This window comes from Gossypium hirsutum, chromosome A11 (assembly GCF_007990345.1).
Source record: "Gossypium hirsutum isolate 1008001.06 chromosome A11, Gossypium_hirsutum_v2.1, whole genome shotgun sequence".
NCBI lineage: Eukaryota > Viridiplantae > Streptophyta > Magnoliopsida > Malvales > Malvaceae > Gossypium > Gossypium hirsutum.
The window spans coordinates 102,241,454-102,255,678 of record NC_053434.1 but is presented as its reverse complement, the minus strand read 5'-3'; the positions used below and the strand labels follow the sequence as shown (position 1 = coordinate 102,255,678).

General features: G+C 39.0%; 2 protein-coding genes across 2 annotated transcripts; both read right to left on the bottom strand.

Moving 5' to 3' along the window:
* Nucleotides 1–4,083: 4,083 nt before the first annotated feature.
* Nucleotides 4,084–4,437, bottom strand: LOC107957629 (uncharacterized). The gene has a single exon (XM_016893179.1). It carries the CDS (start codon nucleotides 4,435–4,437, stop codon nucleotides 4,084–4,086), a length of 354 nt encoding a protein of 117 aa, XP_016748668.1.
* A 2,583-nt stretch (nucleotides 4,438–7,020) lies between these two features.
* On the bottom strand, nucleotides 7,021–8,597 carry LOC107957638 (uncharacterized). Its single transcript, XM_041082119.1, has 2 exons — nucleotides 7,494–8,597; nucleotides 7,021–7,395 (listed from the first exon to the last, which is right to left on the bottom strand). The coding sequence occupies exons 1-2, from the start codon at nucleotides 8,595–8,597 to the stop codon at nucleotides 7,021–7,023; spliced, it is 1,479 nt and encodes a 492-aa protein (XP_040938053.1).
* Between the last annotated feature and the right edge of the window lie 5,628 nt (nucleotides 8,598–14,225).

Below are 14,225 nucleotides of genomic sequence, written 5' to 3'. Positions count from 1 at the left end.
ACCCATTATCATGAAATATTTACCTAATCCATTATCATGGAACATTTACCTAACCCATTATCAATTTGTACCATGAATTATGGATATCAAGTGCTCATATTGTCTACAACAACATGATGGCTGGCCACTTCATGTAAAATGGGAGGTTTGTCATGCAAATCCTCCTATTTTGCACTCCTATTTATTTGGCCACTTCAATTTAGCCGATAGCATTTTCAAACATTTTCACATAGGTTCTATTTCATAATTTCACCCCCTTTTTTCTTATGGAACAAAAATTAACTAAAATTGCTGGGTTCTATCTTAAGCTTGGGCCTTCTAGAGGCCCACTAATATAATTAAACCTATGCCAACATTCACAGAATTCCCGAAAATTGGGGCGTTACACGGATCCTTCCCGGGTCACGGGTTAACGCGCAGATCCCTGCCTTTGAAACGACGCCATCTTGAAGCCTGTCATTTTAAGCAAAACGACGTCGTTCCCATGAGGCTATATAAGCCAAATTTTGGCCCCAGAAATTCATTTTTAAACCGTTTAAAAAAACTAAAAAAAACCTCTGAAAGAGGACAGAGAGTAGGCTCTCGGAGCTTCGTCGAGCCTCCGTCATCAGGCTCCCACGCGTTCACGCGCCGCTACCGAGTCTACCATGTACGGTAGTCGGGATTCGAAAAGCTTCACTTTTCACAACGAATCGAGAGGTAATCCTTTTTTATTTTATAGTACTTTGTATGTATGAAATGCAGGTATCCAAGAGGAAAATAAAGAAAATAAAGTAAGAAGAATCACCTCTATTTTCTGGCAAAGCTAAAAAATCTATAATCTGTTTCTCTGTGTTTTTTTATATCTGATAAATTGTGTATATCCCCCCTTACAGATTAGAAAAGAGGCTTTTATAGCCTTCTGTAAATTGTTACATTTTGGGAAAGAAATCTTTGATTTCTTTCCATGTTTGCTTCTCTTTTCTGCTGTGGTTCTTTCCTTTTTGCAGGTACCAGCAAGGATATCATGGCGGTGAGTGCACTGGTGTTGATTCATGCGCCAATTAGAGCACGATACGGAGCTGGAGTCACAGCACCGATGAAGGGTCACTAGAACTGCGCGAGATGAAGGGGCATGACGATTGGAGTGCTTACAACGCGAAGCTTCTGTAAACCCTAGGGTTTCCTAACTTGCTAACTGATTTGGGCCTTTTGGGCCCCGTGTATCTTTGGGTTTAGGGTGTAATGGGTTGCTGGGTAGTTTAGGCTGTCGGATTAACAATAGGCTTTGTAAATGGACAGAACATTTAATTATTTTGGTTTTTTTTGTGTATTTTGGTTTATTGTTTTTATTGGGCCCGGGCGAATTTGGGCTATTACAGCTGCCCCTCTTTGCTCATTGCCGTGTAACAGGAATAGAGCAAAAACTTATAAAAGGATCAAAATTTCCCGGTCTTATTGGATCCTGACTTTATGGTCTTCAATTTGCTCCTTGCAAACTCAGAGGCGCCATGTTAATATCCTTGATCTGCTCCCCGTCAAATACAGAGACGCCAAATCTGCTATTTTTTATCTGCTTCGATATAAACACGCGAATGTCAGATCTGCTATCTTCGACTTGCTTCCCGTCTAATACAGAGATGCCAAATCTGTCATTTTCGATCTGCTTTGATGTAATCACACAAATATCAGATCTGCTATCTTCGATCTGCTCCTCGTCTAATACAGAGACGCCAAATCTGTCATTTTCGATCTTCTTTGATGTAAACACACAAATGTTAGATCCGCTATCTTCGATCTACTCCCCGTCTAATACAGAGATGCCAAATCTGTCATCTTTGATCTGCTTCGATGTAAACACACGAATGTCAGATATGCTATCCTCGATCTTCTCCCCATCTAATACAGAGACGCCAAATCTATCATCTTCGATCTGCTTCTATGTAAACACACGAATGTCAGATCTGCCATCTTCGATCTGCTCCCCATCTAATACAGAGACGCCAAATCTGTCATCTTCGATCTGCTTCGATGTAAACACACGAATGTCAGATCTGCTATCTTCGATCTGCTCCCCGTCTAATACAGAAATGCCAAATCTGCTTCTTCGATTTGTTCCCCGTCAATACAGAGATGCCAAATCTGCTATTGGTGATCTACATTATCCCCTAAAGTACATAACCTGTAGAATGCGTATGTGCTCATGCCTAATGATTAGGATGCCATGATCGAAATGAGTCAAATGCTCCTAATTAGACATATTATGATGCAAAATGTTATGAAAATAACTCCTATTTCGGACGTCTTTACTCATTCATCCATCAAAGTTTCATCTTTATTTTACTCGAAGTATCAATCATACTCTGCTCGTATGCTTTGAATCAAATTGGTCCTATTGTACCATTCTTCAAATGATACGACCTGCTGGAGATGATCCTCTCCTAGGATTGAATCGTTTGAATTGTCCAATCATCCTTTGGATTGAAGAAGAAATTTTCTCGAGTACCTCTGACCTTCACTCATAGGAATTCTTCAAACAATTGTTCTGTTTTAGTTTCTCGTATTATATAAAGATTTCCAGAGTAATATGCAAAACTTCGTTTGTAAAAATATTTAGTTCATCAATCATTATTTCAATGCGACACACTTTATGAATAATGGAAGACGAATGATTTGATCTTGAGAGTAGTTAGATAAATCATCAAGAATACAAAAGGAAATTGATTTGAAAACATATCTTTGAGAAGAAAAAGAATCCAAAGATAATAAACAGGACAAAAACCCAATGCCCTATATATCACAGCTTGGGCTTCTGTATACAAATTCCATGAAGACTGCTTTAAGTTTAACATGTGTTTAGAAGATTCAAAGTACTTTGTTAATGCCCCGGTATGCAACACACTCCACTTCTTGTCGAATCAAGTATAGCAAGGTCATGCATGCTTTTCAAAATTTGAGCTGCCCTTTCGGGTTTTCAACTCAAAACCCCTTTGGTCTCAAGGCGCTCTTTGTGGGTTTTCACCTTGGCCTCTCTATTTTTTTTATTTTTTTTAGAAGTCTCAAAGCACCCTTTATGGGTTTTTACCTTGGCTTCCCTTCTCTTTAGACAAAGTACTTCTTGACTGAGTCTGAATTCACTGGATTGGGTAAACTCTTCCCATCCATTTCTGTCAAAATTAGTGCACCACTAGAAAAAGCCTTCTTCACAACATATAGCCCTTCCCAATTCGGCATCCAGTTTCCTCTAAAGTCCTTCTGTATGGGAAGAATCTTTTTCAGTAAAAGGTCCCCTTCATGAAATTCTCTTGGAAGAACTTTCTTGTCATAAGTTCGCATCATTCACTTCTGATACATCTGACCATGATGAATAGCCCTTAGCCTTTTTTCTTCAATCAAGTTCAATTGATCATACCGCGATTGAATCCATTCTGTTTCATCCAGCTTTATCTCTGACAAAATTTGAAGAGAAGGTATTTCCACTTCAATGGGTAACACTGCCTCCATCCCATAAACCAACGAGAAAGGAGTTGCCCCAGTAGAGGTTCTGACGGACGTTCGATAGGCAAAGAGTGCAAATGGTAATTTCTCATGCCAATCTCTGTAGGTCTCAGTTATTTTTCCTACTATCTTCTTGATATTTTTGTTGGCAGCTTCCACCGCTCCATTCATTTTTGGGTGATATGGAGATGAATTATGATGTTTGATCTTGAATTGGCTGCAGACTTCCACAATCATACTGTTATTCAAGTTTAATGCATTGTCCGATATGATCCTCTCAGGCATTCTATACCGACAAATAATCTCCTTTTTCAAGAATCGACTTAATGCTGACTTGGTAACACTAGCATATGAAGCTGCCTCTACCCATTTCGTGAAGTAGTCAATGACCACGAAAATGAAACGATGCCCATTCGAAGCTTTTGGTGATATTGGCCCAATGACATCCATGCCCCATATGGAAAAAGGCCTTGGAGAAGTCATAACATGCAAAGGTAAAGGTGGTACATGAATCTTGTCCCCATATATCTGGCATTTATGACACTTCTTGGCATAGCTGATACAATCTCCTTCCATAGTAGACTAATAGTATCCAAGCCTCATGATTTACCTTGCCATTGTAAAGCCATTAGCATGTGTCCCACAAACACCTTCATGTACTTCTTCCAATATTTGTCTGGCTTCCACAGCGTCGACACATCTCAAAAGCACCTGATCTTTCCTTCCTTTATAAAGGATATCCCCATCTAGTACATATTCACAGGCTAACCTCCTTAAGGTTCTTTTGTCATTCTCAGTTACCTGCTCAGGATATTCACGATTTCTCACATACCGTAATATATCTTGATACCAAGGATGGTCATCCTTTTCCTCTTCTTCAATGTTACAAAAATAAGCTGAAACCTTAGAAATACTCATCTGAATTGGTCTCACATCCTCTTTTTTATTTGCTTTAATCATGGAAGCCAGTGTTGCTAAAGCATCTGCCATCTGATTTTCATCCCGTGGGAGATAATTGAAGGTGATGTTATCAAACTCCTCAAGTAACTCCAAAACTACCTTTCGATAATTAATCAATTTGAGACCCCTTGTCTCCCATTCACCCCTAAGCTGGTAAATTACCAACACAGAGTCTCCATATACTTCCAGGGTTCTAATTGTTCACTCTTTGGCCACTCAAATCCCCATGATACATGCTTTACACTTAGCCATATTTTTCGTGCAGTCAAAATCCAATTTACATGTAAATGGATATTGATCACCATTTGGGGATACCAAGACTGCCCCAATTCCATTTCCTACCGTATTGGATGCGCCGTCAAAATTCAGCTTCTATGGATATTCTTCAGTAGTTGCCACATACATCAACTCTTCATTAGGGAAATCAAAGCTCAATGGCTCATAATCTTCTAGAGCTCTGCTAGCCAAAACTTCTGCTACCGCGCTTCCTTTTATAGCCTTTTGACTCACATAGACTATATCAAACTCCGAAAATAGTACTTGCCACCTTGCCATTCTTCCATTTAGGGCTGTTGACTCCATCATGTACTTTAATGGATCAAGTTTTGAAATTAGCCAAGTCGTATGATATAGCATATATTGCCTCAACCTTCGAGTCGTCCAGATCAACGCACAACACAACTTCTCAATTGGCGAATATCTTATCTCACACTCAGTGAATTTCTTACTGAGGTAATATATCGCCTTCTCTTTTCTTCCTGTCTCATCATGTTGACCAAGCACACATCCCATAGAATTACTAAACATTGATAAGTACAGAATTAATGGTCTATCTGGACTGGGCGGAGATAACACTAGAGCGTTTAACAAGTATTGCTTGACTTTATCAAAGGCATTCTGGCATTCCTCATCCCAAGTACCTTGGTTGTGTTTTCTAAAGAGGCGAAATATAGGATCACATTTATCGGTTAATTGTGAAATAAACCAAGCGATATAATTCAATCTTCCAAGAAAACCGCAAACTTCCTTCTGAGTACGTGGTGGAGGCAGTTCTCGTATGGCTCTAACCTTGTCTGAGTCAACTTCTATTCCCTTTTCACTGACCACAAAGCCCAATAATTTCCCCGACCAAGCTCCGAAGGTGCACTTTGCTGGATTAAGCTTCAACTGAAACTTCTTCAATCTTAGGAACAACTTCCTCAAGGCTTCAATATGCTCCTTCTCTGTTCGAGGTTTGGCAATCATGTCATCAACATACACCTCAATCTCCTTGTGCATCATATCGTGGAATAAGGTCACCATAGCCCTTTGGTATGTTGCCCCTGCATTCTTCAGCCCAAAGGGCAGTACCTTGTAACAAAATGTACCCCACAATGTTATGAAGGTGGTTTTATCCATGTCTTCAAGATGCATCTTTATCTGATTGTACCCTGAGAAGCCATCCATAAAGGAGAACAACGAATATCTCGCTGTATTGTTCACCAAAGTGTTGATGTGCGGTAAAGGAAAATTGTCCTTTAGGCTGGCTTTGTTCAAATATCTGTAATCAACACACATTTGTACTTTCCCATCCTTCTTAGAGACAGGCACAATGTTAGCCACCCATTCTAAGTACTTAACCTCTTGTAAGAATCCAGCATCAAACTGCTTTTTGACTTCGTCTTTTATTTTTAGCATAATATCAGGCCTCATCCTTCGCAATTTTTGTTGGACTGGCTTGGAATCCTGTCTTATGGGAAGATGATGTACCACGATATCAGTATTCAACCCCAGTATATCCTGATATGACCATACAAAGATATCTTTGAATCCACGTAGCAGCTCAACAAGACCTTGTCTCGTTTCCTTAGCAATGTATGTCCCAATTTTCACCTCTTTTCCTTTCTCCAAGGCTACATTCTCTATTGCCTCTTTCTCATGGGGTAGGATTTGTTTCTCCTCTTGTTTCACCATTCTCAACAGATCTGGAGACACATCACAATCCCTGTCATCTTTAAAATCCTAAGGTTCTTCTAAACACATGTCTTGCTCAAAAGAGAATTCAGGATTTGTAGTATCAGTGCTCATGTCATTGATATCTAGGGAACTGCGGGGTACGAAAGAATGTACAAAGAATGAATGAATTTAAGAATGTTTATTTATGTGTTATGAATGAAATGAAAAAAAATTGAAAGGATTTAAAAAGGTCAAAAGAATATTCACTCGAATTGATAACAAAAGTTGTGTTTTATTGAAACGCAAATATCCGAACATGAGCCTATTTTACAAATGAAATCTTATTACTCCTAGACTTGTAAAGCAACAAGAGTGTTCTGAAAATTACTCTAAAAAATCTTTAAAAACTATAGGAAGTTCTTCTACAGTCCAAATGTTTAAAGAGCTTCTCGGTTTGTAAGGGCGAATGCCCTCAAGGTTTCTTCGTTCAGACTCTTCATTATGTACAGCATTGATGTAATGACTTCCTTTTCCGAGCAACCCTCTCTTAAGGTGAATTATCCCTCCTGATATAAAGGTCTGGGATATATGAGGGAACGTCATTGATTCCCACTCTACTTCTCTTCCACTTAAACGTGCCCTTCTTATTTATTGACGCTTCTTTATTTCCTTCCTCCTCTGCCTGTGATCTGGCCTGAAACCCAAGCCAAAATGATCTCTCTTCTCCTTTAGTTCTAGAACTTGAATCCCTCCTTGGAGACATCTTCCCAATCCTTTTCCTGGCAAGGCTCCTTTCCCCATTGTCATCTGCAAACCCATTCTTGTGGTTCTGGATATCTTAGGCACCAGCACCTCATTCCCCTTTAAAATAAATGTTACATTAATGAATACTAAGGAGTGAAAAGAACACTCAACGGCCTCCTCGTTCACTTCTACATAGGGTGCGTTACTGGTAACTGCTGCTATGATGTCTTCCTCCGCATTTATGGTGACCAGCCGTCCGTTTGTTACTAACTTCAATTTCTGGTGCAAAGATGAGGGCACCGCTCCTGCTGAATGTATACAAGGCCTTTCCAACAAGCAATTATAAGAGGGCTTATGTCCATCACTAGAAAATCTACCTCATACGTGTTTGGCCCGATCATCAAAAGGATATCAATTCTTCCCATGACCTTTCTCTCCGTGCCATGAAATGCTCTCACTACATTATGGCATGTTTTCATGTAAGAACTGTCTATGGGCAATCTATTCAATGTGGACAATGGCAGGACATTTAAGGCTGACCCATTATCAATAGGCACACTCAGCAATGTATATCCTTTGCAACGAGTGGTGATGTGCAAAGCTTTAGCTGATCCCATGCCACCAGGTGGGATTTCATCATCATTGAAATAAATGAAGTTGTCAGCGCTTATGTTACTAACCAATCGATCCAACTTGTTGATGGATATATCATTAGTAACGTAAGTCTCGTTGAGCACATTCATTAATGCCTCACGATGAACCTCTGAACTCAGAAGCAAAGCCAACACTGATATGTGAGCTGGTTGTTTGCACAATTGTTCAACCATGCTGTACTCATTGTGTTTCAGGAATTTTAGAAACTCTCTAGCTTCTTCTTCTTTCACTGGCTCATTAACAAGTACCTTAGCCCCATTCTCCTTCTCAATATCAAAGGCTTTCACTTTCGTGGGCTCAACTCTGATGCCTCCTGCATCATAACGCTTCCTACTACGTGTGTAGGAACCTTCAACTTGAGCCTCCTTAGAAGTACTAGCTATATCTTCTCTCTCCAGCATTGTCACATTGTAGTCATAATTCCAAGGTACCCTCTTATTATCCTTATAAGGAAAGGAAGAGGGTTTGTGATAAATAACTTTCGCCGCTGTTTGTGTCTCAACTTCATTATTCCTTGGTAGAGAAATAATGATCCTTGGCCGGTTGATTCTTTGATTCTTTAGTTCACCTTCTAATGCGCATACGTGTCCCCCATATGAGCCAGCTTCATAAAATTCCAGCTCCTTATTATCCATGAGGCTTTGTACCAAAGCCTTAAACTTGTCACATTCTTGGATCTCGTGTCTCTCTTCTGCATGGAACTCGCAGTAGTCCCTCGCTCTTTTATTTCCTTCTTCAGAGATTATCATCTCTCTTTTCATCATTTCTTCCCAGATTACTTTCATCAGCATTCTTGTCTCGGCTATGTCCTCTTTAATCCTTCTCATCTAGTTTCCCCAATTGTGTTTACCCCTTGATCACCATGGTTTGGCAACGGGTTCTCTGTACTAGAGGTGTCGTCAAATTTTACGACCCCCATCTTGATAAGTCTTTCCACTACTTTTTTAAAGCCAGTTCAATTTTTGATCGAATGCCCCGATATCCCTACATGGTATTCACATTTGGTGTTTGCATCGTACCATTTGGGATATGGAGGTTGCAGTGGTTTCAAATGAAAAGGAGCTATTGCATGTGCATCAAATAAACTTTGATAAAGCTCCTGGTACATCACTAGGATAAGCTTGAATGAAACTTTGTTAGAGTTTTATCTCGTACCAGATCCCTGCTTTTGGGAACCCTGTTCCCCAACTGTAGTTGCTCTAGGCTGACTAACCGTAATCGCTTTTGAGATATAACTACTCGTATTGTTTACCTCATTATCTTTCCTTCTTAGGGCCGATCTTTTAGCAATTTCCACCTCTACCTTACCACCCCTTATGGCATTCTCAATCATTTTCCCTGCCATAACTATATCAGCAAAGCTTTTGGTGGTACTTCCAATCATATGAGTAATGAATGGGGCCTTCAAGGTGTTAATGAACAACATGGTAGTTTCTTTCTCTAAGAGCGGTGGTTGATTCTTTCTCCAAGAGCAGTGGTTGATTCTTTCTCTAAGAGCGATGGTTGAACTTGCATGGCAACCTCCCTCCACCTCTGTGCATATTGCCTAAAGCTCTCATTAAGCTTCTTTTCCATGTTCTGCAGAGTGATCCTATCAGGAGTCATGTCAGTCACATGATTATATTGCTGCATGAAGGCTTGCGCTAAGTCTCTCCAAGAACCGATCCTAGCGTGGCTCAATTGATTGTACCACCTAACCGCTGCCCCAACCAAACTATCTTGGAAATAATGGATCAATAGTTGATCATTGTTTACATAGCTGGTCATCCTCCTACAGAACATGGTGATATGGGCCTCGGGGCAAGTAGTCCCATTGTACTTCTCAAATCTCAGCATCTTGAACTTATGAGGAAGCACCAAATCTGGGACCAAACTCAAGTCCTTGGCATCAATTCCCTGATGATTATCAGCATTTTCCAATGCCTTAAATTTCTCCTCTAACCATCTGCAACGTTCCTCTAATTGCCTTAATGATTCGAGTCTCATCTCTTCCCTCTCAGCTACATCTAAATCAGGGATGACTGGATTGGTAGGGTTATCTCCCGGGTTAGATCCCGAGCCAATTTGGAAGTTCATGGGTGTTCCAGCATTGACTTGCCCATGTTGAGGCCTTATTGTGATGGACGACCTTTGGGGATATGCCTCAGGTTGAGTTTGCACATGGGGTGGGGTAAAACCCGGAGGATGATCCTCATTATCCTCTTCAGTGATAGTCATACGGGCCTTTCCTTTATCCGTTGCCCCTTTCAGCAGCTGAGCCATTTCAGCCATCATATTCCTTTGGGCCTCCAACATTTGATCCTTCATCTCCTGTTGGATTTTTGCCAATTGTTCCTGCAATTGCTCTTGCATTTCTCTTTGGATCTGCTCAAGTCTTTGATCCATTTCTTTATCTTAGTGCGTGTACTGTAAGGATGTGTTGCTTCCAGGTTTTCTCTTCCTCTTACTCTCTCTCTTTCTCTCTAGTAATTTTAACTAATTAAGGTCTTTTTATAAATTTGAATGCATATGATGCGATGAGATGCAAATGCATGAATGCAAAAAGATATCGATTCTGATTCAGTTTCTTTTAGAAAACGTTATTTAAGAAACAAAAATCTTTACACAAAATGGATTACAAATACGCTTTTGCCCTCAGGCCTAGAGTTTTAACCTTATCCAATAACAAAGCTAACTCTCTACCTCTATCTGACACTGACTCATACTTTGCACTCAATACATTAGCTTGAGCCACCAGGTCTTGTAAATGATCAACAACCTCTCGAATCTGGACTATGGCTTCTCCTATGAGGTAGTCCCTATCTCTGACTTGATCTTGAAAATGGTGAAGCTCTCCCTTCCAATGTCCTTCTCTTTCCTCAAGCTGCTCAATCCAGAGTTTACAGTCTGCAATGCTGCTTCTAACCCTTCAATCTTGTGCTTCATTTCCTCGATCTTGTTCAGACTTGTCTTTAACTCGACCGCAAAGTTACGACTTCGGTGAAGATGAAGGGACCGTCCGAGTTCAGTCACTTTAGATTTTAATCCTTGATTCTCCTTCTGACTTTCTGCCAAGCTTCTCTCTAGGGCCTGATTTTGTGCCTACATTTCTTGAAACTTCTTATCCCAATGTTCGGCTTTGGCTCCTTCTTCTTGAACCTCTTGTTGCCACTACCCTGAAGACTTCTCCAATCTAGCTCTTTTCAATTGATAGTTGTATCCTCTTGTATTGCATCTTCAAGTCATCTCGGTCTTCCTCAATTTTCCTCTTTTCTTTCCTCACTTTCTCGACCTCAATTTTCTGAACGTAGACGTCTAAGCTTAGATACATCTTCTCTTCCTCCAGCTTCTCTATCTTTGTCCCGAGCTCCAAACTTTTTCTTTCGAACTCTTGCTTTATGACTTCTAACTCTGATGGAACCACTCATAAATTCTCCTCGATTGATTGAGCAGCCCCCAAACTCGGCCTAGGGATGTAATCATTGATCCTCTTGTTAAACCACCCTTTGTACTCAAGGGTTGTCGTCGGACCTTCAGTCAGAATCTTCACACAGTAAATCTTCTTCCAAGCCTCGGAAATCTCTCGCATCTTCTTCTTGTAATGATCCCCCTTATATGAGAAATCACTCTGAGCTAACCCTTGGTTGCCGGTATAAACTGCCTTGCTTTGTATTGCCTTAGGACGAGTAATGGTGCATAATCAACAACTCCCCAAATTCCAGGAAGAGGTACCCAATCAAAGCTTCTGCAATGATAAAGGACTTCATTAGGAGCCATCCAAGGGGTTTCCCACATAACATCTTCCTCTCGGAGATTCTGAAGTATTTCCATCCACCTTTCCTCTATAATGTTTTCCCTCCTCGGCGTAGCTGCTGCTTCCTTTAAGGGAGAATAATCCTTAAAGAATACTCGGCAAGGAACCTTATCAACCTTCCAAAAGTGACTGTTGAACCATACTAACAACAACTGTGCGCATCCAATAAATCTACATTCACCGACTCTCCGACATGCACTCAATGATCTGAACATCTCAGCTAGGATTGCAGGCACAGGTGTGTTCTGTTTACCAAGTCAATCAAATAAATCCGCAACTGCCTCATCTATGTGCCCCATAGCTTTGGGGAAAATCACCAAACCCTAAATACTTAAGGCCAAGACATCAACCCTCTTCTTCACATCTGGGTGCGCCAATATCAGATCCCTCAAACTTACCCATAGAATGCATTTACCATCACCCTTTTGTTGGATTCGAGCTGCGGCCCACTGTTCACTCATTCCTGTGATCATCATTAATTTCTTCACAAAAGTTGGGAGATTAGCAGCCTTAACATAAGCTTTGTTACCTTGAATTCTTGGACAGCGAAGCAAGGTCGTATACTCCTCCAAAGTAGGTACTAAGTCTACCTCTCCAAATGTAAAACAACTATAAGTAGGGTTCCAAAACTGTACCATAGCTCGAAACAGATGCTTATCCACCTTGATGTCTAGCAAATAGGGAAGATCTCCATAATTCTAGTAGAACAGCTGCTTAGCTTCGTCATCCCATTGGGCCCAAATGTCCTTCAACTCCTGAAACTCATTTTGTGTCGAACTGATACGAGTGAAGTCCCACAACTTTGACGTATACCCTTCGGTGACACTATCTCCTTTCTCTAACATGGTTTTCTCTGACCACGCACAAACAGAAGCGTTGTCCTCCACTTTATCAAGATATTCGTTCCTCATTACAAAACTTTCTAATCTAGAAATCGAACCGTGAATCGACACCTTTAAATGTTGAATAACATGCAATGATAACAAAATAAAATAGGTCAGTGTCATATATAAAAGGTATAATAAACAAGTACTTATAAGGGTAGCTTACTAAAGGCTATCACTATACTACCTAGGGTAAGCACTTAAAGCTCACTATATGTGTTTCAGTTTTAAAGTGAGGGTACCGAACCAGTAGATTCCTCGATCCTCACCCATTATAGGCTCATATGGACCAAGTTCGGTTCAGGGGGACACATTTCCCTATGGCCATGTGGACATGAAAATCTCACGAAGACAAAGGTACGGATGTATCCCGAAAGCAATCCACTATCCCATGCGGAGGTGAAAACCTCACGGAAGCGTAGCTTCTCACTCCCACTTAAGGGTGCAACCACAGCGATCATGCAAATGCAATGTGTGCGAAAACAAAATAACAAACATATGCAGCAAACACATGTAAAAAGATCTATATTTTTTAAAATTTTTCCAAATTTTCGACATTAAGACAAAAAAAAATTAATTTCTTGGCTTGACTCTCTTATTTATCCCCAGCAGAGTCGCCAAGCTGTCAAAAACATTTTTAAAGGGAGATTTTGAAAATGGGAGTTGCCACTAACCTTTTTAGGTGTGATTGGATCACCTTATAAAACATTTTGGTCTAGGAAAATGTGAGAAAATAGGTTCGGGAGTCAGTTACGTACGAGGAAGGATTAGCACCCTCGCAATGCCCAAAACTGGTACCAAATTGAATATTTTTCTGTCTTAATTTCAAAAGTTTGAAAGAATTTAAAAATAGGACCCCTTTTTAAAATTGGAATAATTTGAGTTGAAAATCAAGATTCCTTCGCTCCAAAAAGTACAAACATCACATCCAGCATGATTGGACACGATATTCTTAAACTTTCGTAACTGAAATCATCTCGTGATTTACAAAATCTATTTAGAAGGATACTTTAGACATTTAGTCAAACGGGAAATCGCAACCCAACATGTTAGGGCACTACTTCCCGAATTCCTAAATACAAAAAAAAACATTGCCTCATTTTTAAAATTCTTTTGGATTAAATGAAATAAATTTTTTTTAAAACAATGATGCATTTAACATATTATAAGATATCAATACTAAATAATATAAAATACATGATACATACTTTAACATTTCATGCAAATATAATATAGAAAATGATAAATAACGACATAAATTACATAATATACATTAACATTTCATGCAGATATAAGCATAAATAACATAAATATACATACATTAACATTTCATGCAAAATACAACATAGAAAACAATGAATATAACAATATAAATTACATAATATATATACAATAATATTTCATGCAAATATAACTTAAAATATCAACATAGATAATCAATTTTTATGCAAATATATAAAAACAATAAATAACATAAAAATAATAAATAATTTATGAGATAAAATTAACATACTAAAACAATACTAAATAAATACAAAAAACGATACAAAAATAAATAAACAAATTATGAACATATAAAAAATAAGTCAAAAAAATAAAGATAAAAATTAAATACGATTAAAAATAAATGAGATATTAAAAAAAATATTTAAAACAATATATAAATAATAAAGGAGAATTTTTTTTAAAAAAAATGGTTAATATATATAAAAATATACTATATGATATAATAACTTAATATATATTTATAAAAATAATAATATGTTAAATAGGAACAA